The 27,195-nt window shown below is 33.6% G+C and overlaps 4 protein-coding genes across 4 annotated transcripts; 1 reads left to right on the top strand and 3 right to left on the bottom strand.

The window, feature by feature from the left end:
• Positions 1–1,466: 1,466 nt before the first annotated feature.
• On the bottom strand, positions 1,467–5,621 carry LOC137812133 (Mitochondrial substrate carrier family protein). The gene is made up of 6 exons (XM_068614040.1): positions 5,237–5,621; positions 4,989–5,072; positions 4,660–4,721; positions 4,101–4,462; positions 2,000–2,214; positions 1,467–1,860 (listed from the first exon to the last, which is right to left on the bottom strand). Exons 1-6 carry the CDS (start codon positions 5,360–5,362, stop codon positions 1,804–1,806), a joined length of 906 nt encoding a protein of 301 aa, XP_068470141.1. The 5' UTR covers positions 5,363–5,621; the 3' UTR covers positions 1,467–1,803.
• A 4,458-nt stretch (positions 5,622–10,079) lies between these two features.
• Positions 10,080–13,098, bottom strand: MRL7 (polyadenylate-binding protein 2-binding protein). Its single transcript, XM_068614039.1, has 5 exons — positions 12,806–13,098; positions 11,772–12,639; positions 10,748–10,832; positions 10,418–10,529; positions 10,080–10,307 (listed from the first exon to the last, which is right to left on the bottom strand). The coding sequence occupies exons 2-5, from the start codon at positions 12,581–12,583 to the stop codon at positions 10,204–10,206; spliced, it is 1,113 nt and encodes a 370-aa protein (XP_068470140.1). The 5' UTR covers positions 12,584–12,639; positions 12,806–13,098; the 3' UTR covers positions 10,080–10,203.
• Positions 13,099–13,814: 716 nt separating this feature from the next.
• On the bottom strand, positions 13,815–22,963 carry LOC137812130 (putative CoA ligase CCL12). The gene is made up of 14 exons (XM_068614038.1): positions 22,353–22,963; positions 22,154–22,283; positions 21,822–22,081; positions 21,318–21,519; positions 20,311–20,351; positions 18,198–18,332; positions 17,959–18,032; positions 17,656–17,876; positions 16,553–16,647; positions 16,261–16,477; positions 15,852–15,977; positions 15,303–15,401; positions 14,372–14,578; positions 13,815–14,245 (listed from the first exon to the last, which is right to left on the bottom strand). The coding sequence occupies exons 1-14, from the start codon at positions 22,643–22,645 to the stop codon at positions 14,132–14,134; spliced, it is 2,214 nt and encodes a 737-aa protein (XP_068470139.1). The 5' UTR covers positions 22,646–22,963; the 3' UTR covers positions 13,815–14,131.
• An 891-nt stretch (positions 22,964–23,854) lies between these two features.
• On the top strand, positions 23,855–26,275 carry LOC137812123 (Pentatricopeptide repeat (PPR) superfamily protein). The gene has a single exon (XM_068614027.2). It carries the CDS (start codon positions 24,065–24,067, stop codon positions 25,916–25,918), a length of 1,854 nt encoding a protein of 617 aa, XP_068470128.1. The 5' UTR covers positions 23,855–24,064; the 3' UTR covers positions 25,919–26,275.
• Positions 26,276–27,195: the final 920 nt, after the last annotated feature.

The raw sequence follows: 27,195 nt of genomic DNA, 5'->3' as shown, positions 1-27,195 counted from the left end.
TAATTGATTGAAAACTCATATATTTTTATACAATTATATTATAATTTTAATATTATTATTTTAATATTTTTAATATTATTTAATTTCAAATTTATTTTTTATTATATATATATATTTATTTTTCAATTCATCCCATCAAAAATTATATACAATTTTATTTCATAGATTCATGAAAGTATCATTTTCCAAACAAGAAATTAAGGACACAAAATAACATATAGTGTTTCTCACTGTTATTCTTTCCTAAACAGCTAGATTATATATATTGCATTAATGGAAATTCAAATAATATATACATACAAGTATAATATTTTACATATAATATATTTCTCCACTGTCTCACCACTTTTATTATTTATGTTATATCTATTAACTCGTGTTTTAAATTTAGCAACGCTAAAAAATTATTTCCATTTTATGTTTTCCTTAACACTATTAGATTGGATTAACAGATTCAACAGGTAAATTTAGAATAATCAATGCAAAGAATAAGTAGTGAAAACTTTCAAATTACAACTTTCAGACTTGCATTTAACGTCACTTTGATCAAAGGCAAAATTAAGACAATCAATTGAAACAACCAAAAGGAATTTTCCTTGCTATATACATTTTTAATTTTTATGTTAATTATATTTTAAAATTAAAAAACATAGAAATAAGTTATCTAAATAGTAAAAATAGTTATACACATATTTAAATAGCGTAACACATTCCAACTATCTCACATATTTCAATTGCATAGTACGGAATGTATCATTCCCAGTTTTATTAAAATATTTAACCTTATAAGCAATTAATTTCATAATAAAAACCAGCGAGTGTGAAGCAAATATAAAAAAAACACTAACGAAAAAAGTGGAGTGATTTTCTATCAAAACTGTTTTCATGCAATAACCTGAAAATACTTAATAAAAATAGAATTATTTTCATGAAACATGATGGTGTATTTCCCCAATGCATATAAATGAAACGAAAATGTTGATAAATAACGTGTAACTGCAAAAATAACCAAAATAATTATGTTAAAATATTAAGATAACACCAATGCAGAAAAAAGAAACAGGTGTAACATGTACAAAATAGGAAATACCAATTAAAAGGATTTAACTCCTAAATGAAGAGATACACTTAAAAATAAAGGTAACGTTAACCATCAATTAAAACATCAACCGTTAAAAGAGTTGACTAATGAATTTAACCTTTAAAAAAAAGATAAAAGAAAATAAGGACATTTAAAATTTAAAAAAATCTCATAATAAATAAATTCAATAATTTGGTCTTCACCAAAATCCATCTTATAAAGAAACTGTCGATTGTTATACTTTCACTATAACTCCCAATGCATTTTCAAATTTGGGTTTAATTTTTTTTTAAATAAGAAAGCTATTTATTGATTCCTTAAGCAGTAGTTATGGAAAGCAATACAGCAACAAAATAAAAATAATAATGGGAAAATCTGCAACAAATTACGAAAAATGTGGTTGAAAAAAATACTTCCACCTGTGGAATGAAATTACAAAACTTTGTTGAAAGAGTGTCTGAGATAGAGTGCTTATTCTAGTTTAAGATATTCCCACAAGTTTCTCAATGCTAAAAATGGAATTATACTATTCTGCTCCAGCCGCATCCAATTCTATATCACTAATACAATGTTTTCGTATGCAAATTCCCCGCTTCAGTCGCATGATTAAAACTTAAAAAAATGATCAGCTCCATTGGTGTTTAGCTGCCAAAAAGGGCTACAACACAGCCAACAAATTATTCAATGCTCAAAGCTTGAATTCAAATCAAAATGCATGAGAACTACAACCCGTAGCCTTTCTGATATTTCTGAATCTGGTTCAGGAAGATCCATGTCATCTGCATAACCAATTAATACAATCATATATCACAGCCATAAACTCATAAAACTTATTGAACCCTTTGAATGAAACATTTAATTCAAATACATAACAAATAAACCATAGTAAACGTGACATGAGACAGGAGAGAATATTACCATGACATGAGGAGCAATCCTAATACAATAGACAGGGAATCCAGTGTAAAATTTGAAGGGTCCTCCAGCTTTGAGGGTTTTTGCAGCACAATCAAGAGAGCCGGTGTATGGATATTTTCCATCAGCATCAGGTTGCATCTTCTGAATCTGGGTCTTGACATAGTCAAATGGTAAACTGCAAGCTGCTGCAAAAAATCCAGAAACGGAACTTGCACCTACAGAAGAACAAATGTTAGTTGGCAACAGTGAGAATAAAATCTTTGGCAGTTATTTTAACCTATGTTTCACTGTCCTACAACCAAGAGTCCTAAATTTGTATCAAAATTACAAATTGAATGCAAAAAGAAGAAACAAGAAGCAAAATATCAGCTTCAGCATTGTGCAAGGGCGGCAACAGAAATGCAAGTGCCAGAATATTTGAATATGCAATCCCCCCTTTCCCAAGTATAAACATAAGAAATCATGGACACAAAGTAATGTGTATAATAAGGTGTGGATAAAGAACCAGACTCAATGTTCAAACTGACAACATCACTGTTCAGTTGAGGATCATATTTAAATACATGCAAGTTGCAACATGAATCCGCCTTAATGCATTAAAACAGGATGATACACCTCTAACCCATATAAGAAGGAAATATGGACTGAAAATGAATGAGCAAATAAGAGTGGAAGGACCAATTCAAGAAGTTGGAGAGAAGGCAAAAGAGGATTCTGATATACAGAGGACTGCTAGGAGGAAGTGATAGAAAGAGGGAAATATTGAGAATCGGTATGAGTAGGAGCAAAAGGATGGGGAAGGATCTAGGGATGAGGGTAATCTGAGAAAATTTAGGAGGGTCTGGTTAGTGGGAGAGCCCGCTGTCTAGAACCCCATCATTATTTAGTTTCTGTTTTAATTCACATCTTGTATTTCCTGTCTTCTTTCTGCTATTTCAGAATACTGGTGTTGATCTTCTTAGGATAAGAGCTACTGTCCAGTATCTATTATTACTATTAGTATTATTGTTATTATAAAGTTTTAGTCCTTAAGATAAATCACAGTTACTGCTCGTTTCTTTTACCTACCACTTTCCTTAATAGATAAATTTAAAACATAATTATTTTGAAGAGATACTCTTTGAAGTAATAAATGATTATGTATATTATTTACATTGTCTAATTAAGGATGATTTAATCTAGACATAAACTAATTAAGGATGAGATGCTAAACAAACATTTATGATTCATATTAGACCCTTCTCGGTGTTTGGGTAAATTATAGTCATCAACTAGAAGTGTTTGCCCAGATGAACATTGACGCATTAAACCTTAAATCATGTCATAAATAGTGTTTAGTTTCAAAAGGGCGAATTACTTTGGTAACAACATACAGATATGTAGCAATTGTTCTCTTTTTTTATTTAGCCTGAATAGCACAAACTTTACAAAAACATGCACTGATATTGTCTTCTAAAGCATACTAGAAGTTGACAATAAAAAACCGAGAAGAGATGTCAACAAATTCAGTTCCTAAATAATAGAAACTGAACTAGGAAACATTATGGGCTTGTTATGAAAATTGTTTCAAAAACAAGTATTTAAGAAAATTCAGAAACAGCTGGGAAATGTTTTCTCGTCCTCTTTGTTATCTTCAAGTGGGTGCTCGGGAGACAAACTTCCAGAAGATAGAAACGTGCTCGAGACACTTGCTTTTAAATGTGCTCCAAGGGGATAGACAAAATTTAGATAGCAAAAAAACTGCTCTGGTAAACATTAGTCAAGCCCCCGCCAACTATTGTATCTATTGGGAATTTTTAGGCTTATAGCGAATCAATAATAATAGTAGATTTGGAGGACAACTGTACTATATTGTAAGGTTTGACTAAATCGTTTTGTAAAGGGGTCAACGAGAGAAAGACATAGACTTATGAAACATTAACAGAAAATATTAAACAATCTGCAACGGAAATAATTTGGACAAAATCTTTAGGAAGGTGTAATTTGACCTTACTATCATGTTTTACACAAGATTATTTGCCTCATACATTATATCACGAGATATAAAGCTAAAGCCAAAAAAATCAAATAAAATTTCATGACAATAGTAAAATGGTTTTACCTAGCACAGTAGCAGCTTCACCAAGACCAACAGAATCTCTGAAGAATTCAACACTTTGATCATAGGATGCAAGCATCCCCATGTTCAATGCCATGGCTCTTACAACAGTGGGCCCAGCACCTTTCCAGAGCGCCAAAATCCCTTCATCAGCACTAATTCGATAGAGTGCCTGGAAAGCATTTGTGTAGTTACGGCGCTGAGCAGCCGGTAAAGTTGCATCAGCTTGCATCCGAATGAGTGCCAAATCTGCTGGACTACCAACAGTTGCTCCGATAGCACCAGCCGTCAGCCCACATAGAGCTTTCTGATACAGTGGCAGGGGCTTCCCATCATTAGCCTCAATTGCTTTACTTGTCAAGATTCTAAAAATTATTAAAACCATTAAGTCAGACTCAAAGTATTTCCTTGGAAACCACAAAAGATTACATATATTTAAGCAATTAAAGCTATCATTGCATAAACAATGCACGAAATAGAAGAAAACCTTAAAAACAAAAACTAAAAATATTTTTTTTTTCATTAAGATCTGAGAGTCACAAACATAGTCACATCGACTCACTTAAACGATCCAAGACGAGCAGTGGTGTACGTAGCCTGTCTGAGTAATCCAGCAGATAGACCCTACATACAGTGATTCGTTTTAGACACAATTAGATATCATATGCAAAATCCACTTCCACAACCAGATCTATTACAGGTAAACAAGAAAAGTGAAAGAAACACAACAAACAACATTTGGCCATACTACAACCAACAAGACAAGCATACCACATTGGAATCATCACCCAAACCCAAAGCCGAAATCACCAATCGAGTAAATATCCATAATTTGATAGGATGAAAAAAATCCATCGACAACAAGAAGAACATGGGAACAAAATAAAAAACCTTATAAAAGGCAGCAACACCCTCATTCTTGAGCATGGTGGAAGTGACCTGCGCAGCCGATCCTTGCCCAAGTTGAATCCTCACCTACACCACCAAATCCATCAAACCAATCAAAACCCGTAACACATAAACAGGGATCGTACAAAAAGGCCACAGATCTGAATCCAACAACAAGAATCAGAGACACCCAGAAGACCATTCCGAGGAATCAAGTGCAAAAGGGCAGAAAGGTGAAAACTTGACGTCACCTTGATCATATCGATGGGCTGAATGACGCAGGTGGCGAGCATGCCAGCAGTTCCGCCATTGACGAAAGGCTTGATGGTAGTCCAGACGCCAGAAACAGCAGGCTTGGGCTTCTTCTCGTCTCCCATTGCTGTTGAGAAAAAAGGGGTTCAGCGAAGAAGAAGAAAAGGGAGAACGAGAAAGAAGTGCGAGAGTGGTGCTCTAAGAGCTGAATGGTTAGGTATGGAGCGTGTCCAAGAGAGAGAAACTCCACTGTTGAGTAGGGCACTTATTTATATATTGCAATTTGCAAACTTCGTTTTGGTATTTTTCCGCAACAAATGAGAGAACAACGTTTTGATAAAAATAATGTGGTATTCGTTTCTTTTTTTCTTACATTGTTAATACGTTATTAACCTTCCACTTCCCTGTAATTTACGAAACTAGTTTCCCATCAATGAAATCGATGTTCTTTATTTGTTTTTTTTTTTATGAAAACAAAATACATGCATAAAAATGTAAAGTTTTTTACCCTGTTATTTAAAATTATATATTAAAATATGAATTAGGTTTTGTATCAGTATATATAAGGAGAGATGAGACTGAGGCAATGGCAATGGACAAAGAGATGAGAGTAACATAAGAGACAAAAGTAACCCGAAAAGAAAGAAAAGAGAAGAACTTAATTAAACAATGGTTTTAAAAATAATCCCCTTTTTAACTTAATTAATATACCAACAATTATTTTTATAACTATCCTTTGATGATTTTGTGAATGGTTCCCTTAATTTAATACAATTTATTAAGTTTTCAAAAATATGCAAAAATTAGTCTTTAAAATACATGATTATACTTTTTTTTGTCCTTAAAAAATATAAGTGTCATTAAAAAATTATCCATGTCTTATTTTCAAGTAAATTCATTAATCACATGTCACAATTAAAAACTGCAAATTATTTTTCAAAAAACTATAAAATAATTATGTCTTTTGAAGTTTTGAATGACTAATTTTTTCATATTTATTTTAAAAGACTACACAAATAATTTTGTTGATTTTTCTACTAAGCATGCTAATGGGTGATTAAAAAATACTTATTTTTTTACGACTAATCTCTAGTTATTATTTCTCAAAAGACTGAAAAGGATATTTAACCGTAATAAATACTGTTGACTTATACATTTAAGTGTAAACCATGCATGTCACTGTTTATAAGCCTAACTTTGACATTATAAAAGAGAAAAAAATATAGGCATAGCTTAATTTAAAGTCTATATTCAAACATTTTAACCATAAGAATGAAAGAGAATCAAATTTCTATTTGACAATTAATATACTAATATTTTAGTTATATATATAATTAAATTATTAGTGCATATAATTAAAACAAGGTTATTAAGTGATAATTTATTTGACAAAGAATGTTAAAATACAATTGTTAACGTGTCATGTTACATATTTTTTCCACAATAACTAATTCATAATACCAAAATTTGCATACTAATAATAAACAAATAAATTTATATAAAAAAAACATAATAAATTGAATTTGATACTAGGTAATATAAATACACATTTATATAGAGTATGATTCCTAGTGTTGAGTTTTGGTTGTATAATATAAAAAAATACAAATGCATAAAAAAATGCAAATTTTTTGTGATGAGTATGGAAGTATTTAATATAATAGAAAGGAAAAGGAAGAGTTTGAGCACAATTGCTTCCATTCATGTCTCAAAGTTTATGAATCCTTTTAAGGTTAATTTTGATATATAGATATGATTATTTATTCAACATGATACTTTAACACAACTTATATTAATTTCACCTGTAAACAAATTATCATTTTATTATAATATAATATTTTATTTTAAAAATTTGTTTAAAATAATTATTTTACTGTATTAAACAAACTTTTTTCTTATCTATAACACTCTTTGTTAGTTTTCCATAATAGAAAATAGAAAAGTACAGATGTTCTAAGCAGTCAGAAAGTGTAAAAATCGAAAAAAATAAATACAAAATCGAGATAAAATCAATGCTGAATTTCCTTTTTAACTTGCTCACTTTCCTTTCTAACTTGTGAAGAAATACGCGAAAAAAGGGTATATAATTAGTTGTACAAATGATATAATTTGATTATGTGTAACTGAAGCTTTATATTTTATTAATAATTATAGTTTGTAAACATATCATTAAAAGAAATATTAAAATAATAAATGAATAAAATTATTAACTTAAATTTTAATATAAAATAAAATAATCTATTTTATACATTATTATTTTAAATATATAAAAATTTTATAATAATTTTGTGTTTAATTTATATTTTATATTAATTTATATTTATATTTTCAAAAAATTACACTACATTTTTTAAAATTTATTTTATAAATATATTAATATATGTACTTATTCGTCATAAAGTCGAGAATGCCTACACCTCAAGACGGTCAATATTCTACAACTAAGTTTTAATTATCATCAATGACAATCATGAGTAAAACAGTTAATTTAACGAGCATTTATCTATTTATGAATCATGATGATGATCATGAAGGTTAGCTTAAAAACTATTATCCATAGGATCTATAAATACAAACTTTATGAGAATAAATCTTATCTTATTTCATACGTTTCTGCAAAAGTTACGTCTCGTAACAAAAAAACAATATAAAACACATTTCTTTAATTATATTGATAATACTATAAATTTTTTATTCAAATTCATTCACTTAGTCTTAATAGGAAACATTCTTTCTCCTTCTTTTTCTCTTTCACTCACCCAAATTTAAACAAAAGCTTAATCTTATTCAAGCATTAGTTGCCCAATAGTTGATAATGTTGTCTACATGTTGAGTTTATAGTTATTTAAAAGTAAAAAAAAAATAGGTTGTTGTTCTATTATGTTTCAAGTGTTTATATATCATCTTGTTACTAAAGTTTTGAAAGTAGGTAACAAATGGTGTGGGACTAAGGTGCATGAATTTGAACATAAGATTGATCCTCATATGCATAACTCAATTCAAAATTCACAATCTACCGATTTTACTTTTTAAGTGTGAGACAATAGGCTTTTAAGATTTTTTTTACCATAATTTTTATCCTATTATTTTTGCAAATTACCCTTGTTATAACACACATCTTATTAAGAACGTCACATGCTTGTTTATAGTTTTAGACATTACTATGTATAATGATGACACTGATGAATAGAAAAAATAATTGCATGAAGATGGACATGTGATGGTGTCAACCAACAAACCAACGAGATAACACCCAACAACAAAGATATTAAATTGAACCCTCTACACCAAAAATGTGTTATATTTTCCTTTTTCTTCTTTTATATTTTTATATCTTTTCTTTTTTACTTTTTTATCTTAGATTTTGTTTTCATATAATCTAAATGGCTCCTATTTTACAAGTGAATCTTTAAGGATAATGATCTATCACCTCTTTGGAAAATATATAACTTATATTATTGTTATTTATACTACTTCAGCGAATTGTGTCATAATTATGGTGGTTTCTTTGGAATACTGCAAAGAAATGAGGATTAGGAAGAGGGAAAAAGTGAGGAAGGAGATGTCCCTCCATACTCCACGGGGAATTATAATATATTCTAACAATATAATAATTTATGTTAAAAAAATAAAATATAAAAGAAATATGATTAAAAGTGGTTGTATTTTCTTAAAGATTAGAAGAGTAAAATGAGGTATAAAAGAAGGGTATTATAGAGAATTGAGAATCGAGATTTGGGGAATCTATTATGCAATGTTGGTGGTCCACAAAAGGATGTGTGATTCCATGAAAGGTGCCAACTTGTGGAAATGGTTGTTGCTGGCGTGGATATAAAATTTGTGGAAACTCTTCCTTAGGATTTGTCCTTCAATCAACATTATCACATCCAACTTTTGTCTACTTCACACTCCTTTGTGTTTTAATGTGAAAACTTGCTCTTTAATTAAGGACAAAAAAGACGTTACCATGTTACAACTTTTTATTCATTTGTTTAAGATTTAAATAAAGAGAGTAAAAGCTATCTTATTCAAAAGACCATTGAGATTCAATCTTCGTGTTTGGATCTACAGGGACGGGTATTGCAACTTGTAAACCGCACTTCACAGTTAACGAGGATGGCATGGCAGCATAACAATACTTTTTTACGTTTTGAATTTATATTTTTTAATGCCCATACTAATAATATTATTAACTAATTTAAAGCGAAAATTTAAGAATATTAAAAATATCACATTGTTTTCCAATTTTAACTTACTGTCTAAGACTAGCTTTTAACGAAAATTGGCGTAAAAGAAGGAGAATAATTTTATATGTTTCTTTAAAAAACTGCTTAGAATAGAATCCAAACAAACGAGGCACTCCTTGTTTGGTTGCCTTTAAAGTGTGGAAGCCAGAGGATCAACACACAAAAGGAATACGAATGATTATGACCATTGAGTGGGGTTGGGCTAGAGTTCAACATTCTTTGTGAATAGCCATAAAAACCTTTCAAAGAATTATGACCAACATATTATTCTTTCATTTTTCCAGCATGTACTTTAATATATGCATACATATAATTTGTTAGAAAAAATAGCACTAAAATTATTCATCCCTATCTCGCAAGGGTAGCAAAATACTTGATACTGTAAGAAGTGTCAACAAAAGTGAAATCTGAAAGAGTTACACACACAACAAAGCCCTAGAAAAAATCCTAAGTGTGTTTGGATGGAGAATTTTAAAAGGGTAATTCATTTTTTTAAGAGGGTTTGAAATCCTTTGTGAGAAAGGCAATTTGAACTCCATAGCTACTGCGTAGAAGATTAAACGATGAGTATGCATGCTTATTGTTCTGCATAAGATTTCTAAATTTGGTTGTGCCTGATTGATTTAAGCTTCTATATGTTTGTACACACAAAGACAGTTGCTGCAAATTTTGTTTGCTTCCTTACAAAGACACAATCTTCAGGTTGACATTCATGAAGATTAAAGACGAAAATTCAAGGCCTTATCATCTATCCACGAAGGCTTCTTTGCATTGTAATAGAAAAATGCAATCATCTGAACCAGCTCATCCGCAGTTCTGAGTTCTGCAAAGGGACAAGTAACAGTGCATCATTGAAAAAGAACCTTGATACCAACCAAACAAAACTCTGGTTTACACAAAAAAAAGAGTGAAGAGAGAGATCAATGGTGTCACCTTTCTCCCTGTACACAACCCTGTCACCCCGTAAAAATAAAATTTGAGGACATTCTTTAACTTTCAGAGCGTAAGCCAAATCTCTCTCGATATTGATATCTATCTTAACAGCCTATAAAAAGGAAATTCAGTATGTTCTATGGTATTAGAAAATTGTGAGGTTATCACTTGTAACATTTGTACAGTGATGAATGGCAGAAAATATAATTATATAAATCAAACAAGTAGAAGGAAGACTTTAATTGATTAAAAGTAGCATCATTATTTTTCATTTTAGGCATGCATAAATAGATGAAAATGAAGTTTTAACGCAAAAGGAAAACACCATACCCGAGGAGGCAACCGATTTTTCGCTTTCCAGTATACCTTTACTGCTTTCTCCAGCTCTTTCAAGTTTTTCCAGTTATCAGTTGCCCTGTGGATTAACAAAATCAAATGCTAATCCGAAGGTTGCATTTTCATATATTGAAATTTTAAGATACAAAAGGAAATATTTGATTGAAATAATTGTAACAAAAATTCTTTTCTAATAAATGTAGTTATGCATTCCCACACTCATGCGCGTTATCACGAGCTTCTAAATAAACGACAATTATCTCATGTGAAGAAATATCATGTTAAAAGAAGTAGGTATAGCAAACCATTTCCAGAGAAAAAAATCCTTTCAAAGAAGAAATTTCCATCCAGACAAGATAACCAAAATTATAAACTAAGAATGGATACATCCAGTTTCTCCCTTCTGAAAGAAAGTTCATTTTTACTTTCACACTTGCAGACGACGAGAAAGAAATCAAATGGCATGGTGAGAAGTTTTCTTTGGCCCCAATTCTAAAGCATATGGGAAAAAAAGTATCCAAAGTTAACAAACAAGCAAGTTGCTCCATCCCATATTTCTACACGCCGTCTTTTTTAAGAAAATATTATTTTGACAACTACAGAGTAAAAGACACCTAGAGTCCACATTTTAGCAAAAATTTACTTATTTTTCCCGTTGTAATCTAGTGCAGGATTGTCAAAGTATCAACACTTCTCTTTTTATATTGGAAATATAGGCGCTGAGCTCTAGTAGGTCTGTAAGTACTTACAAAGAAGTTAGAGAAGGATCCTAACTCACGCAAGAAGTTTGGTTCATTTTATTTTCTTGGCATGTGATGTGAGTGCTAGTTGAGAGGTTTTAACCATTTCATTAAGTATTATCAGATGTTCCATCGCTCTCTATTAGGAATTAGGAATCCAAATGTGAGTCTAACTCACGCTTGCCTAACATTTACCAGTAATTAATAATACTATTATTCTTTACTTCAGCAAATCCATGCATAGCCGCCAAAAGGAAACGCAGAACAGTGAAAATTACCTGTTATAACGTTCAAAGACAAGGACAATTAAAGGGCTGGGATGGAAAGCAAAACTCTCCCACTCCAAACAGTTAATCTCCTGCACCCAGTTATCATCAATCTCCCCTTCCCAGTCAATTTGACACCCATCCTCTCCCACCACATTCTTGATTGGATGATTCTCAAAATACTCAGAAGCTCTTACTCCCCAACCAACATCTGCATCCAATGGCCAGCTTTTACTTTCTTCCTCAATCACCATCTTCTTTCCTGTACCTTCACCACCATCTTCCTCTTTCTCATCATTATCATCGTCATTATCACCACTCTCAGTTTCAGAATTATCAACATCCCTCTCCTTCATTATATTCTCATAATTCTCCAAAGCATCATTGTTTTGTTGCTGAATCGTGGCAAATGTGTGCTCGAGCGTATCACGCACAATATCTTCCACCGCCACAGCTTCACTTCGGCGACCACGCCTTGGCTTCCTTGGAATCGTTGTGGGGAATGTCTCTGCAGAATTTTTAACATCATTGTTGGATGCCACATCTTTAGGATGGTCACTTCTGCTTCTTGCTTTAGGCCTTGCTCTTTGATTCGAACCAGCTTTAGGTTCGGGCTCAGACTCGGGTTTTGGATGAGACTTTGTAGAACCAGAGCATGAAATAGACTTTACAATGCAGCGGCTAGAGACAGGGGCGTAATGAGAAAAACTGTGAGTACATTCCAACATAGGATTCTTAATACTAAGTGATGATAATGGATGCAAAGTGGCATCACAAAAGGGTGAAAAGCGTCTAGGTGAGACAACACTTTGGATAAACACCATTTTCGTGACTTGACAACGTTGTCAATGAAAATACATCTTGAATGAAGAGTCTTTCCCTGTTCAGCAGAGTGGCACACAGGAGAAGAGTGTCAGAATCATTGCGGAGAAAATAAACAGAGTAACATTAAATTCAAAGAAATGGTTGAATTATTTTATCAAACAGTTGGTGCTCAAGAGTCAAAACACACATGATAACCCAAAATTAAGCCAACCAAGCCTTACTCTGTTTTGGGGTTCCAAACGCGGGAAAATAATTAAATTAAAGCTTAGAAATTGTGAGCAAGGGATATCCACTGTAATGAGGAAAGCTAGCTTTTTTCTCCTCCTCACTCAGTCACTTCCCGTAAACTTTTGTATATGAATGCAGAAAATGAGGAAAAGGCCCAAAAGCTACACATCAAGTTGTTTGGAACAGAGTGAATATAAATGTAAGAATATAATTGATAAAACGATAAATTAATGTTATTTTAAATTGTAAAAACGATAAAAAAAATAAAACATTTTCTTACAAATCTGACAATTAAAAAATAACTAAGATAGTATAAATTATTAATCTGAATTTTTGTGTTGCAAAATCATATATCAAAATTATATGTTTAAGTAATTTCAACATTTAAGTTTCAATAGATAATATGACTGGCACATTCAATTTCTCTTGTGATATTATTAATTGTAAACCAGATTTAGACAATTTTAATATTAAAATTTCTTTCAATAGTAATTGTTGTTAGTAATATTCTATGTATTTTGTTTAAAAATAATAAACTATTTTGATATTATTCAATATTTCATAGAATATTAATATACTTTTTTAATATTTCTCTCAATTCTTTAGATCTCAATAGAAAAAAAAAATCAATCCGATTTTGTAAATTTAAAGTAGATTCAATTCCAAATTATAAAAATAGATATTGTAGTTACAAAAAATCTTTAATATCTTTATCTATTCTAATTACATAGTTTGTCACTGACATAGTTATCTTTGGCATTGTTGTATTGTAGATGACTTGAGTAAGTGATATGACATCCAAATGTTTGCTTCTAAATCAGTTTCCTTTTGTTTTTTTGCTAAAAAAATCAATACACGTACTCTATTTTACTCCAACAAGGAAAAATAATTGCTTCAAAAGTCTCTTTAAAGTGCAACTTTGTAGTTAACCTCTTTCTTCAATTGTTTGATCAAAACTGTATCCTTTAAAAGCATGCATCTAAGAATGGTGGAAAAGTCATGTATCTTAATGAGAAGGACTTTATTGTATCATATAAAGGTGAATTGTGTACACAGCATTGAATGGTTGTAATTCTACTACCAGATTTACTTATTGAATGGTTGTATGAAATATCTATATTCATACACCTTTTATATTTTCACCAACCACTGGTACTTATTTTCTTATCTACGATATATTAAAGTGATTTCTTCATGCTTCCATGTCCGAGGACTGTCTATCATGTCGATCCATCACTCAAATAATCCTTCACTTACTTTTCCACATGAAGAGGACTGAATGTTGGTGTTTGCTCTGGCCTTCTGAGAAAATCGTTTCACTAAAGTCTGCTCTGAACTGATAGTTCATGCTTCATTTGATCCCTCAGTACTCTCCTCAGGATCTTGTTGGAAGATGTTCGAGGAAACTCTGGCACAATTTTAACTAGAGTTACCTGTAATGTAATGAAAAAGTCCATGTATGCTAAATCAGTTAACATTATGACCCCAATTCAGGCCATTTTTTCAGATTAATAAACCACAATCAGTTCACAATTGTTTGTACCAACCGAGGGTCATACCTTAAACAAAGGGTTAAGGTTGCTTTGAATAGCTTTAGTGAATTTCATCTTCAGAGTTTCTGCACTGGAATTGTATCCTTTCTTTAAAACAACAAATACAACAAGTTGTTCTGGGCCTCTATTTATAGTTGCTACACCTACTGCAGCTGTCTCCAAAATGCATTCATCAGCCCCATCACAGACACGCTCAATTTCTACAGAACTTGTCTGCATGTCAGAAACATAAATTTCAAAGTTGAAAGAACAGTGAGTCCAAGAATAACAAAGAACAAGAATCATGTAAGTTTATGTTAGGAATCTACGTCTGATTCTGAATCATGCATTGAGTATGAATGAGAAAGTTGTGAAAAATACAAGAAAGAAGACCCATAAACCCATTGGCTTAAGGTTTTGAGTTGGAGGTGCTGTGAATCCCTTATATATTGATTTGACTCATGTTTCATTGTTGCTAAATCTTCCTTGGTGAATCTCCTCTCGAAAGACCCAATAGCGGTATCACCCGTAGTTTGTCTTTGTGACCAGTTTGAATGAGTACAATAGAAGGTGAAGTGAAGGTCCCAAATGGCTAACTACTATGGGCGACCAATTAAACTTTCTTTTCTTTACAGAATGTTTGTAGTTTCTTAGCTGGAATGGGTTATTGAGCTGGATGGAGTGTAGTACATTATCAAGGGTAATAGAGTTATGGTTTATCATTTTGTGTTTCTTTATATTGTTCTTTTGCACCCTTTCGCAAATGGAAAGTTTATCAGATATCACACATCAAGGAATGGAAATTCTTTTTTTTTTCCTACACTCTTCCAATTTTTCTTTGGTCATAAGAGATGCATTCTTCTATTGCTTCCCTGGTTGATAGCTTTGACGACTATCAGATCAGAATCTTTGAAATTGCTGATTAATTTCTTATTCAGCTTTTTCCATGTAAGCGTACCTTTATTCCACCAAGATTCATGGTGTCATCAGCCCTCCCTTGTACAACAATAAATCCATCAACTGTTCTCCTGATTATATCTCCATGTCTCCTAAGAACCTGTTAATAAATTTACAACCATATATCCATCAATACCATAATAGAACAAGATTAGTTAAAATTACAAATATAGTTTATTCTATCATTATGTAGTTCACAAAGAAGGGATTTTTAGAAAATATTTAATGGGGGTCTTACAGATCTACAATATTTTTGGATGTCAAAAGATTTCAATGGGTATTGATGGCATTTGACAACCAACTATAAAACATCCGAAGTTCAGAATGCAAGATATTTCTATATTTTCACTCTTCACTAGTTTTTATTTTCGGTGTAATTTGTTAAGTGTGCGAGAAGACAAGTGCTTGTGAAACAAGGTCATTTATATGCAACCACAAAATACTTCCAGATCAAAGGAGAGATGGTATCCTTCACACATGAAAGAATTAATATTTGAAGATAGTTGTATTAGTGTGAAAATCATTCTGAGCATATTAATTGAAGGTCTACCTTTCCTTTATAAACGGGCATTCCCTTAAAGTAAACCTTCTCGTGATCAGCATTAAGAATTCTGTCAGATGCTCCCAGAGAGAGAGGAAATAAGCCCACTTCCCCAACACAAGGAACATCATCTGGCTGTCATATTAATCAAAGAGGTCAAATATTAGAAAACCAAAAATATAATTCATCTAAGCCATAGATAGGTTTGTTATTATGTTTGGACATCTGCTAGTGAAAATGCAAACAGCCTAATTCAGAAGAATATGGAATTTCAAAAGAATTGGAGAAGATACAATAGGTAGATCCAGTGTGCCGACGACAAAGTTTCACCCAAATATGGGCACAACGTAATGGTGTCAGGGTGGCAGCATAAGTAAAAATCATGACCAAAGAACTTAAACTATCCAGTAAATCTTACATAAGGAACTCCATTTTCGTCAAAAATGACAAAACCAGTTGTCATTGATGCTGTGCTAAATGCTCCAAAAGCTTGAGGTTGCAGGGGACTTCCTGCAATATAGCTAGATGCAAGCTCAGTGCCTCCACACAATTCAATAATCGGCCTGTAATAAGCTTTTGAAGAAAGCCATAGATCATCATCAACATTTGATGTTTCACCAGTGGAACAAAATGTTCTGCATAAAACCATAGTTCAGTTCATTTTTCTTAGTAAAACTTTGATTATTTAGACTACTGATGAGAGGTATCACTTTATCTTTGTCCAATCCAAGCCCTCCATACACTTTGTATTCTTCCATGTTTTTACTAAGCTTGGAACTGTTCCCAAAATGGTAACACCTGCATCCTGGACGATTGTAGTTCAATAAATAAGGTTGTTCTTTGATGTAATGTATCAAATTCTATTGATGCAGAATACAATACAGAATCTACTTTTGCAATTATGATGACACTTTCATTTTCATTGCTGTACTGTACTAATATTTTACTTAACCCATGTCCTGATATTAGCCAACTACTTTTTTGGCTGAGCTAAATTCTAACAGTGAGAATCTTTCCTTCTGAAAAAAAGTATTTTCCTTTCTTTACTTAATCAGTATAGATTTCACCTAGCCCTCATTCAGATCCATTTGTTAGTTAATTCAAGGAAAAAGATATTCTAGTAATATAGGTTGCTTCCCTCTTCTACCTTGACACACAGGGTGGAATCATGAGGAAAAATGACAACTTCATTAATGTTCTGTGACCTCAAGGTGAAACTAATTTTCCTGGACTATGCTTTAAAGTTAAAGAAACAAGAGCTTTCCATGGGAAGTACTTTTCCGTTGATCCCATATATAAAACATAGAGTTAATTTTCCTAAGGTGCATATCCCAAAACCATACAAGCTAATGTGAGGGTTTGCATCAGAATATTCCTGTGTAAGCATATAACACTACGGCGTACATACATATGTAAAGATATAAAATATTGCATTACAAATATTTGGGGTACTCATCAATTCGTATCAAAGCTCCTTGTCGGTGTCTTAGGTAAGGTGCTATGATGGGAACTTGGGTATTATGAGACAAAGCAAGCTTGAAAGAATCAGAATATTTTTTCCCTTGTTACATCAGCAACTTGCAATTGCGATATCTTTTCATGGAGAATTGATAATGTAGAAACTGTTATCAACAATGTCTGTGGAGATAACACAAACTTACAAGTGTTTCCCACTTCCTTCTGTTCTTATTACCAATCAGCATTTATAATATAGTTTACGGTCACAACCTTTAAGGTTATTAAAAAAATAATTACTTATAAAAAATGTAAAATTAAATTATATAAGATGAAAGATTTGATTTGGGGGATTTACCTGAACAAATTTTCCAAAATTACGACCTTGAGGAGCCCCATGGTACAAAGCCAAAGTTGCACCAAGTAGAAAACATTGATACAATACTGTTGGTCCCATCACCCATCCTAAATTTGTAGGCCAGCAATAGACATCTCCAGCTTGAACATCAATGGCAGCCCATCCATCAGCAGCACTTCGTATTGGTGCAAGTTGAGTCCAAGCAATAGCTTTTGGATCCCCTGACGAAAGTCAAAATATAACCACAAAATCAGTATAACGTTAGTAGTCTCTATCTGATACATTCTACGGGAGGATCTTTACCCGTGGTTCCAGAAGAGAATAGTATATTAGTAACAGAATCAACTGATTGATAGCTTGGAAAATAATAATCTGACCTGCCAAGAGTTAAATGTTAAGGTTAGACAAAGCACATGAAAAAAAAATGCATCTTCTCCATCTCTCTTTCTCACTCTCCTTTACAAGTCATAATTTTAGTTAAAAGAATGACCATTTGTTTAGATTCTGACATTGTTTAATGAACACATTGAAGTTTGGATTACCAGGATTTCTGAGTCTGATTTGCGGAAGAGATAAAACTTTTCCATGATAAGTCTTGTTCTCTTAATTGAACTCCTACATCATCACCCAGCACAGGTAGCACAATAACTTTACATGCAGCTGCCTCAATGACCCGACTGCATGAGGAAATATCAGAATGAGGTTTCCAGTGGTTTATGTGCTTAAAGAACTGCCATAAATCTATTTAACAGACATTCAAACTTGAGCACTGCCTACAAAGTAGGACAGCAAAGTAAAATGAGAAGGATCATTATCAGTATAAGTTAGGAAATCACCATGTAGAATACAAACTTTGCCCAAAGAGCAGCAGTAGTACATTCATTTCCAAACATTTCTGAACATCTACTGAGGAAAGCATATATTCTTAAAATGTTGGTCGTTAAAATTCTATTCTATATGTTAATACGAACTAAGTGAAGGGAGACTTGGCTTCTACCTTTGGTTCATTTAACTCAAGTGTGCTAACTAATTTTGTTACTGATAATGAAGTGTTTTAGATATAATTTAGAGATTTAAACTGGCAACAGGAACAACAACTATCAGAGAAAATGTTTGTATATTGAACTAATTCAAGAAGGATTCGGGAGATATCAGATGGAATACTACACATTCATCAAGGAGGAAAGAGTAAAGTATTTATGAGATAGAATCTTGAGTTAACATCTGAATTGGTGATGTGAAGAAGAATTATTAGAACTGAGATTATTTTTCATTTTCTATTTATAACTGAAAAATAAATTCATTGGCGAAACCATTCATTTCTGATGCTACTTGTGCCTATTACATATACCCAAAAATAAGTGAAGAAATGAGAAAAAGAAAACAGGGTTCTAAAAACATGTATAGTTACCAATTTACTGAGTTATGCAAGTATGCAATAATTGGAGTGATCTAGCAACCACTGTAGTCATGTCTGCTGTTATTCATATTATTGCTGAAATATGGACTAGTAGAAATAGTATCGAAAGCATGAAATTATCCTATCATCATGTGAAGAACAAATCTTTTGCTGCTCTGAATCTCAGGGTAGTATCTGCACAGGTAATGTGTTCTCAACTATAAAACAATTTAAGCTTTTGAAATCATTCACTATTGCTTGCAAACCAAGGAAAGAACGCAAGATTATTCAAGTTAACTGGTTTCCCTCGGATCATGATTGGATTAAATGTTATTTGGATGGAACATACATGAAGCATCCAAGTACTTCAGCTTGTGGAAGAATAATAAAGAACTTCTTAGCAGAGAATATGGGATTTTTCTCTATATCTCTTCAGGTTAGCTAGGCATTTGAGGCAAAGGTTATGGAGATTATTCATGCTAAGATTGCTAATCAGAAATCTTAGAGAATCATATGGTTGGAAAGTGATTCTACATTGGTGGTCACAGCTTTTTTCTTAACACAATCTGTTGTTCCCGTGGAGATTGAGGAATAGATGGAGGAATAGAATGGAGATTTTAAAACATATATATTTTCGTTTATCACATGTTTTTAGAGAAGAAAATAGATGTGTTGATAGCCTAACTCCCTTCATTTCATATGATTTTTGCAAAGATAAATGTTGGCTTCCACAGTTTAGATTTTGGTAGTGGATTAGGTCTGACCCCCTCCCCATTTTTGTATTATATATGTATATGTATATGTATGTACGTGTGTGTGTAATTGGCTCCTGTGTTCTAATTCCAAGATTTTTGTGATCTAAAACAAACAAAAAATATCATTGGTTACTGTCTTCTAGATGCTCAAACACAGACTTCACCTTGACATCATTAGGATCATGGCATTGAATTTGAACTCAAACAATGGAAAAAAAAGAGTATTGAAACATTAATCAAAAGATGCATATACAGATGATTATTGAATAACGTAACTACAACAAATGTTAAGTTTCCAGTTGTTTTGAAAGTCAAGTATTTCAGGAAATAACCTTGACTTGTGCATTTCACTTAGAAGGCTAAGTATAATCTGAACAGAAAAATTAAAATTAGACACAGGCATAAGAAGAGAACACTTGGCTAATTTAAAATATAATTTCTATATTTAGAAGTTGAACTGATAAAAATGCATCTATGGGTATAATGACAACATGTATTTACCTGTACAAAGGGAATTTCCTGCCACCTCTGGCTATGAAATCCTGAGAACAAAATAAAGTTGAGTAAACAATCTGAATATGTTACAAATAATGGGAATTCAACCAGAGATTGCAGAAAATGAAATAAGAAACACAATATTACAGTAAATAGGCTAGAACTTTAAGGGACTAGCCTCCTCCAAGTCCCACTCTTTCCACTGAACTCTATCCTTCTTTTAACAGACTTCACACCTTCCTCGATGCTCACTCTGCCTCTCCACTTTGCCAGTTGCCTAGCAGTAACAGATTACCAAAAATCCCCCAGGCATATACCCTTTTCCCTCACTTATATTGCTCATATCAATCGTTAATCCATTACCTTTACCTTTAATTTCTCATCGTTCACATAGGCAGTAGTAATAGATATCTATCAAAAGTTGACTTTATGAGTGCTTGTATCCTATCCAATTCCTATAAATTCAAAGCTTCTAATATATGCAATTTATAAGCCATCAATTTGTTTGGTATATGGGAACTTCAGCAATTTATTATTCAATAACAGCTTTTTTCTTTCTCGATTTATAATAAAAAAAATGTAATACTGGTCAAATAACAGTAACTCAACAAAAACTTCAAAATAAGATTTTAACAACACAAGATGCATGTTTCTAAAGATAATATTTACGTTCAGTTCCACCCATTAACAAATTTCGTTTGAAAATTTGAAGCCTCAAGAAATGCCTAATATAGAAGGTTAAGCTTCCAAGGGAACTCGTAAGGACAGCATCTATTGTCTAAGATAAAGATTTGGTAATGTTAGCATTGGTTCACACATACTAATTTACACAAATTGGAAATAAATATAGAAGGCCAAGCTTCCAAGGGGACTCTAACATATAATTTGGTAATGTTACCATTGCTTAACACATTCTAATTTGCACAAATTGGTAAGTGAGAAAGAATAGAGACAATTCCAAATATTGAATACTCTCATTTTAATCAACAGAAGCTTTATAATTGAAACATTACCTGTGTGAAGACACCTTTTGCTTTGGAAACACGAAGGCGAGTTGCAATCTCTTTTGGGGCAAAACTATCAGCTATTGAGACTACAGCGCATCCTGCAAGGACAATGGCTAAATAGATTATTACGGCATTGGCTGTCATTTGCATGTCAATTGCGATTGCATCTCCCTTTGAGAATGTGGCATCTATTGCTTTAGCTACCATCCTGCAAATAATATGGCAAAGACATGCAAAAAAAAGGTATTACTTTGATTCTAAATCCTAAAAGGAGAAGAAGCAAAGACAAAAAGAAAAGTGAGATACAAGTAGAAAAAGAGTGGAAACAAAGACTACCAAATTCACACACATTTACAATCCTGATCATAATTACAAACTTAAATGTACTGATGCAACTGAAAAATAGCTCTTCAAAAGACTGAACTAAAAAAAAAAGTCAAGAGATCAGACTCCCTACATTGAATAGCACAACTTTGGTCGAAAAGCAAGAGTGAGAGTTAAAAGCCCTACATTACTTGTTGTCGGAGTTGTTTAAGCGTGATACGATTAACCTCGGAATCATCAAAACCTTCATCTCTCCAAACGATGGCTAAACTGTCATCTGGTTTGTAGGGATGTGAACTGGGTTGCACACAGCAATCAGCAATGTTGAGGACAGAACCGGGAAGCCAGGTCCCTCCATGTCTAGAAGGGTCAGAAGTATCCAAAATGCACTTGGGAGGTTCAACAAAGGTGATAGAAAGTTCCTTGAGAAGAAGGGACCAGTAGAGCTGCATTGACAATAAGAATTAACGAAGAAAGAAAGAAAAGAAGAGATGTTAAAGAGGCATTGGGTTGCTTGCCTGAGGGTGTTGAACAGAAAAGTTGTGAAAGAGGGGATAACTGGTAATAGGGTCTTTGTAGGAAGATCCTAAAAGCTGAGGGGCATGAGTTTCCATGAAACGGCCAAGGTTGGTGCGTTTGGAGTGGTCCCTGAAAGGAGGAAGAGAAGTGAGTGGAGATTGTAGTAGTGAAAAGTGTGAAAAGCAGAGAAAGACTTACAGAGAAGGGAACCAATAGAGTGGAAGAGAAGCATGATGAGTGTGGAAGGCAGAGTGATAAACAGAGTGGAAGAGAAGGTGATGCAAGGAGTGTGGAAAGGATGGTTTGAGGAGTTTGAGAGAGACAAGGTGGCGCCATATGAGTGAAGGGTGGTTGTCGGAGTCGGAGTCGGAGTGGGAGGGATAGTGAGAGAGAATATCCCTCAAAACGCCGTAGAGTTCATTGGCTTGTGCTAGTGTCAACCCTGCATTCACCAAGTCTTCCACTTCCAATTCCCTCACGCTCTTCACCATCGCTTTCTCTCCTCTTTCAACACTCCAACTTCGATCATGCACTATCTTCACACCACCCAACACTTCCAACTCACTATTATCAAAGAAAAACAAAGTATGTTCACAAGCTTTACTACTATCGACCACCTTCACACGATCTCGCTCCCAAAGCTTTTCTTTTTCAGGTGATTAGTGATTGGTGGTGATGGATGGTTATGTTGGTTAGGAGAAAAATCAAAATTGAGACGAGGCAACAACTTTACCTGACCACGTGCTCCGTTTATTACACCTACCAACACATCGATTTAATGGATAGGATAGGAGTACTCTCTATCAAGTGTCAATTAAATTGATTCACTCAATATATATTAAAAAAATTAAAATTTATGCTCTATATTTAATTTAATCTAAGTTGTTGTGCAATTCTCCTCCATAAATCTTAGTTTGAAATTTTTTATTTCAAAACATACAATCTTAGTAAAATAAGAGAAAGAAGAATTTACTTTTAAATTTGTATATTGATTTATATGCGGACTACATCAAATTTTAATTGAGTTTTATTATTATTGTTGCAAATTACAATCTGAGCATTCTTTCATATCATAATTATTCTTGACTAATTCATCGAGTATTATTTGTAATATATTTACTTCTGACTAATCTCTCAAGTATTACTTAGAACGATTGGCCAAAACAAATGTTTGTCTTAAATGTGATATGAAATATCTTAAGGGTTTGCTCACTAGAGAGGATATTGTTTTATGATGTATGCGAGGTTTAAGCACTATTTTGTTAATGAACACAAACAATATTCTTACAAAAGCTTAAAAAAAAATCAAAAGTATTTTACAAATAGTACTTCTCTTTTTTACTTTTTTTTTCTTCCGTGAAATATGTCTTTATATTAACGTTGAAGAAAATATTAATTAAAATTCTTTTAGACCACTGAGTAACTTGAAATCATTTGAAAGTTTTCGTTTTGTCTAATCATCTTCATTGTTGATGATGCATTAAAGGTGTTTCATGCATTAAATGTTCTTCTCTTCTTAAAACAACATCTCTAACTATAATTAGTAGTACTTATTTGTCTTTATTTAAAGTGATTTTATTTGAAATTGTGTAAGCATATAATTATATAGGTCATGTAGTTCTTTCTAGAATATACAATGCACACCTAGGTAGTTGTTAAAACATAAAAAGATCTTTGATGTTGATTATACCAGTACAGATCATAATATATGAAACTATTGTGTTGAGCTCACCGTTTATAATGTTGTGAGTTCACATGCACATGTATTTCTAATAACTGAATTGAAAGAAAAAAAAATTGATTGAAAGTGTAAGCAATTTATGTGTAAAACTAATAGAGGCATTGGTAGATTGAGTTATCTAGAAAGGCAAAAAGAGAAGGAAAAGAGAGTAGGTTGTAGGCAGTGAGGAATGGCATTACAAAGGGGTTTGGAGTCAGAAGTGGTGAGAATTGTGGAGTGTTGCAGGACTCTGAATCAGGCCAAACAAGTCCACGCCCACATCTACCGGAACAACCTCGAACAATGTTCCTACGTAATCACCAAGCTCTTACGCTTCGTCACGTCGCTCACCCAGGTGCCCCTCCACTCCTACCCTCGTCTTCTCTTCGCACAGGTCCACAACCCAAACCCCTTTCTCTGGACCGCTTTCATTCGCGCCTACGCCCTCCGAGGACCCCTCTCCCAAGCCCTTCGCCTCTTCTGCTCCATGCGCAAACGACGCATCTCTCCCGTCTCGTTTACCTTCTCCGCTCTCTTTTCCGCTTCTGGCGCTGCCCGCGACACTCTTTTGGGGGCGCAGCTCCACGCCCAGACACTCTTGCTTGGTGGGTTCGATTCTGATATCTACGTCAACAACGCCATGATTGATATGTACGTCAAATGTGGGTTTATGCGTTGCGCGCGCAAGGTTTTCGATGAAATGCCTGAACGGGATGTTGTCTCTTGGACCGAGCTGATTGTTGCTTACGCGAGGAGGGGCGATATGAAGGCGGCGCAGGACCTGTTTGATGGGTTGCATGTGAAGGATATGGTTGCTTGGACTGCGATGGTTACTGGGTATGCCCAGAATGCCATGCCGAAGGATGCGGTGGAGGTTTTCCGGCGGTTGTTAGATGAGGGTGTCGAGATTGATGAGGTTACCTTGGTTGGTGTTATATCTGCTTGTGCTCAATTGGGTGCGTCTGTTTATGCTAAGTGGATAAGGGACATTGCTGAGAGTTCTGGATTTGGGCCTGGAAGTAGTGTTCTTGTCGGGTCAGCCTTGATAGACATGTACTCAAAATGTGGTAATGTGGAGGAGGCATATAATGTATTTAAAGGAATGAGGGAGAGAAATGTGTTTTCTTACAGTTCTATGATTGTGGGGTTTGCTATACATGGCCGAGTTCATGCAGCAATTAAGTTGTTTTATGACATGTTGGAGACTGAGGTGAAACCAAACCATGTTACTTTTGTAGGGGTGCTTACTGCGTGCACTCATGCAGGCTTGGTAGACCTGGGGCAGCAGCTCTTTGCTACCATGGAAAAGTGTTATGGTGTTGCTCCAACCGCAGAACTTTATGCTTGCATGGCGGATCTTCTTGGTCGAGCTGGATACTTGGAAAAGGTAATACGGCTTGTTGAGACAATGCCTATGAAGCCTGATGGAGCTGTGTGGGGGGCGCTTCTTGGAGCATCATACGTCCATGGGAATCCTGATGTTGCAGAAATTGCTTCGAAGCATTTATTTGAGCTTGAACCTGATAACTTGGGGAATTATTTGTTGCTTTCTAATACCTACGCATCAGTTGGAAGATGGGATGATGTTTCTAGGGTCAGGAAATGCATCAGAGAGAAAAATTTAAAAAAAGATCCAGGGTGGAGCTGGGTTGAAGCAAAAAATGGAATGATTCACAAGTTCGCTGCCGGTGACTTGAAACATCCACAAATTAATGAGATAAAGAAGGAATTAAATGAACTTTTGGAACGGCTGAAGGGGATTGGATATATACCAAACCTAAGTTCGGTGCTTTATGATGTTAACGATGATGAAAAAAAGCTGTTACTAATGGCTCATAGCGAAAAGCTAGCTTTGGCATTTGGATTGCTGAGTACTGATGCTGGTTCCACCATAAAAATTATGAAGAACCTTAGGATATGTAAGGATTGTCATATTGTAATGTGTGGAGCATCAAGACTTACTGGAAGAAAAATTGTTGTGAGGGACAACACGAGATTCCACCACTTTCTTAATGGGGCCTGCTCTTGTAGAAATTTTTGGTGACAGAGGCTAGTGCCATATGCGGGTGAATACTGAAGCATCGGTGTTGGAAGAATAACGTAGTGACCTTTTCTCATTTTTGGTAAAATAGAGGCGTGTATAGAGTTGTTTTGTGCTTGCCTAGACTTAACTATTATAGAAGGATATTGAAAGTTTAGATAAATTGCTCACCTGTTCATTTAACAGGTTGTTCAATTTATCATTGAGGAGTGTTAAAAATGTAGAGGGAATTCAAGATAGTTAGTACACAAATTTTTGCCCTCGGTAATGCAAAAGTTTGTACAGATACATGATCGTTCTGTGGCAACATCAAGTGTTGTTACGTAAAGAGGAGACTTTTATGGCAGATGAATTGTTCTACATTGATCATGCCTGAAATTTGATATTGGCAATGGTTAGTAGTAGAAAGCAAGGAACGAGACACTGAAGAAACAAACTAAGGCCAGTCCTTATAACTTTTGGTCTTTAATTTTATCTCGTCTATTGAAAGATCTATCTCCAATAAGTTTGGAAGAGGTATAGCAGGCTACTACAGAATACCTAGAAAGATGGTTATTTACATCATGAGTTGTCATTATGGATTGCTCTCTAGTGAGAATTGATTTATGTTTCTTACCAATTAATCATTATTTTTTTAAAAGAAAATGCCCTTCTAAGTGTTACACTAATAATTTTTAAGATAGATCTCTTGATGTGCAGAAATATCTAGCTGCTTCAGAATTTATAGCAAACTTGATATTTTTCCTGTGCTCTTGACATCTTAGCTGGCACCAAGTTCAAGGTGTTGCAAATAAATGGACTTCCAATTACACGCTAATTCATCAAAATCATGTTAGAAGAATTAACATGTGTCTGTCTGTGTGTCGTTTTGTTCTTGACTCATGCTTCTTAGCACCCTGTCCTGCTAAACTCAACAAATGGAGCTGGGCCCAAGAGGATTACTACTCGACCATCAGATGGGATGAATACACTCACTCGGCTGATAGATTTTTTAGAATGTGTTCAGGTGCCATTTGGTGAAGGATTTTATCATTCCTTTATGATACTCCTTTCTGTTACAATTGTGTTGTGTGTAAGAACAACACTAGAAAGATACCATTATGCGATGAATGATGACATGATGATTGTTCCCATTCTTCCTTTTACCTAATTTTCTGTGGAAATAAATTCTGAACTTGAATTAAATATTATTTTCAATTTATGGACTGTTTAAAATAATAAAATATAAAATCTAACCTTAATCTTATATTACTTTTAAAATAATAAAATAATCCAATATA

Source organism: Phaseolus vulgaris, chromosome 2 (assembly GCF_051622355.1).
Source record: "Phaseolus vulgaris cultivar YP4 chromosome 2, ASM5162235v1, whole genome shotgun sequence".
Taxonomy (NCBI): Eukaryota; Viridiplantae; Streptophyta; class Magnoliopsida; order Fabales; family Fabaceae; genus Phaseolus; species Phaseolus vulgaris.
Note: the sequence above shows the minus strand (reverse complement) of the source record. Positions and strands in the feature narration are given on the sequence as shown.

What these genes read in the sequence shown, in the direction of transcription:
- LOC137812133 (XM_068614040.1), bottom strand. Translation starts at nt 5,362, where the DNA reads ATGGGAGACGAGAAGAAGCCCAAGCCTGCTGTTTCTGGCGTCTGGACT. An exon ending in GTGTTGCTGCCTTTTATAAG is followed by an intron (nt 4,722 to 4,988) that starts GTTTTTTATTTT and finishes CACTGTATGTAG; the next exon opens with GGTCTATCTGCTGGATTACT. An exon ending in TGAAGCTGCTACTGTGCTAG is followed by an intron (nt 2,215 to 4,100) that starts GTAAAACCATTT and finishes GTTCTTCTGTAG; the next exon opens with GTGCAAGTTCCGTTTCTGGA.
- MRL7 (XM_068614039.1), bottom strand. Translation starts at nt 12,583, where the DNA reads ATGGTGTTTATCCAAAGTGTTGTCTCACCTAGACGCTTTTCACCCTTT. An exon ending in GTCTTTGAACGTTATAACAG is followed by an intron (nt 10,833 to 11,771) that starts GTAATTTTCACT and finishes GTTAATCCACAG; the next exon opens with GGCAACTGATAACTGGAAAA. An exon ending in AAAATCGGTTGCCTCCTCGG is followed by an intron (nt 10,530 to 10,747) that starts GTATGGTGTTTT and finishes TCCTTTTTATAG; the next exon opens with GCTGTTAAGATAGATATCAA.
- LOC137812130 (XM_068614038.1), bottom strand. Translation starts at nt 22,645, where the DNA reads ATGGTGAAGAGCGTGAGGGAATTGGAAGTGGAAGACTTGGTGAATGCA. An exon ending in CAAAAGGTGTCTTCACACAG is followed by an intron (nt 20,352 to 21,317) that starts GTAATGTTTCAA and finishes TTTTGTTCTCAG; the next exon opens with GATTTCATAGCCAGAGGTGG. An exon ending in AGGAAATTCCCTTTGTACAG is followed by an intron (nt 18,333 to 20,310) that starts GTAAATACATGT and finishes TTCCTCATGCAG; the next exon opens with TCGGGTCATTGAGGCAGCTG.
- LOC137812123 (XM_068614027.2), top strand. Translation starts at nt 24,065, where the DNA reads ATGGCATTACAAAGGGGTTTGGAGTCAGAAGTGGTGAGAATTGTGGAG.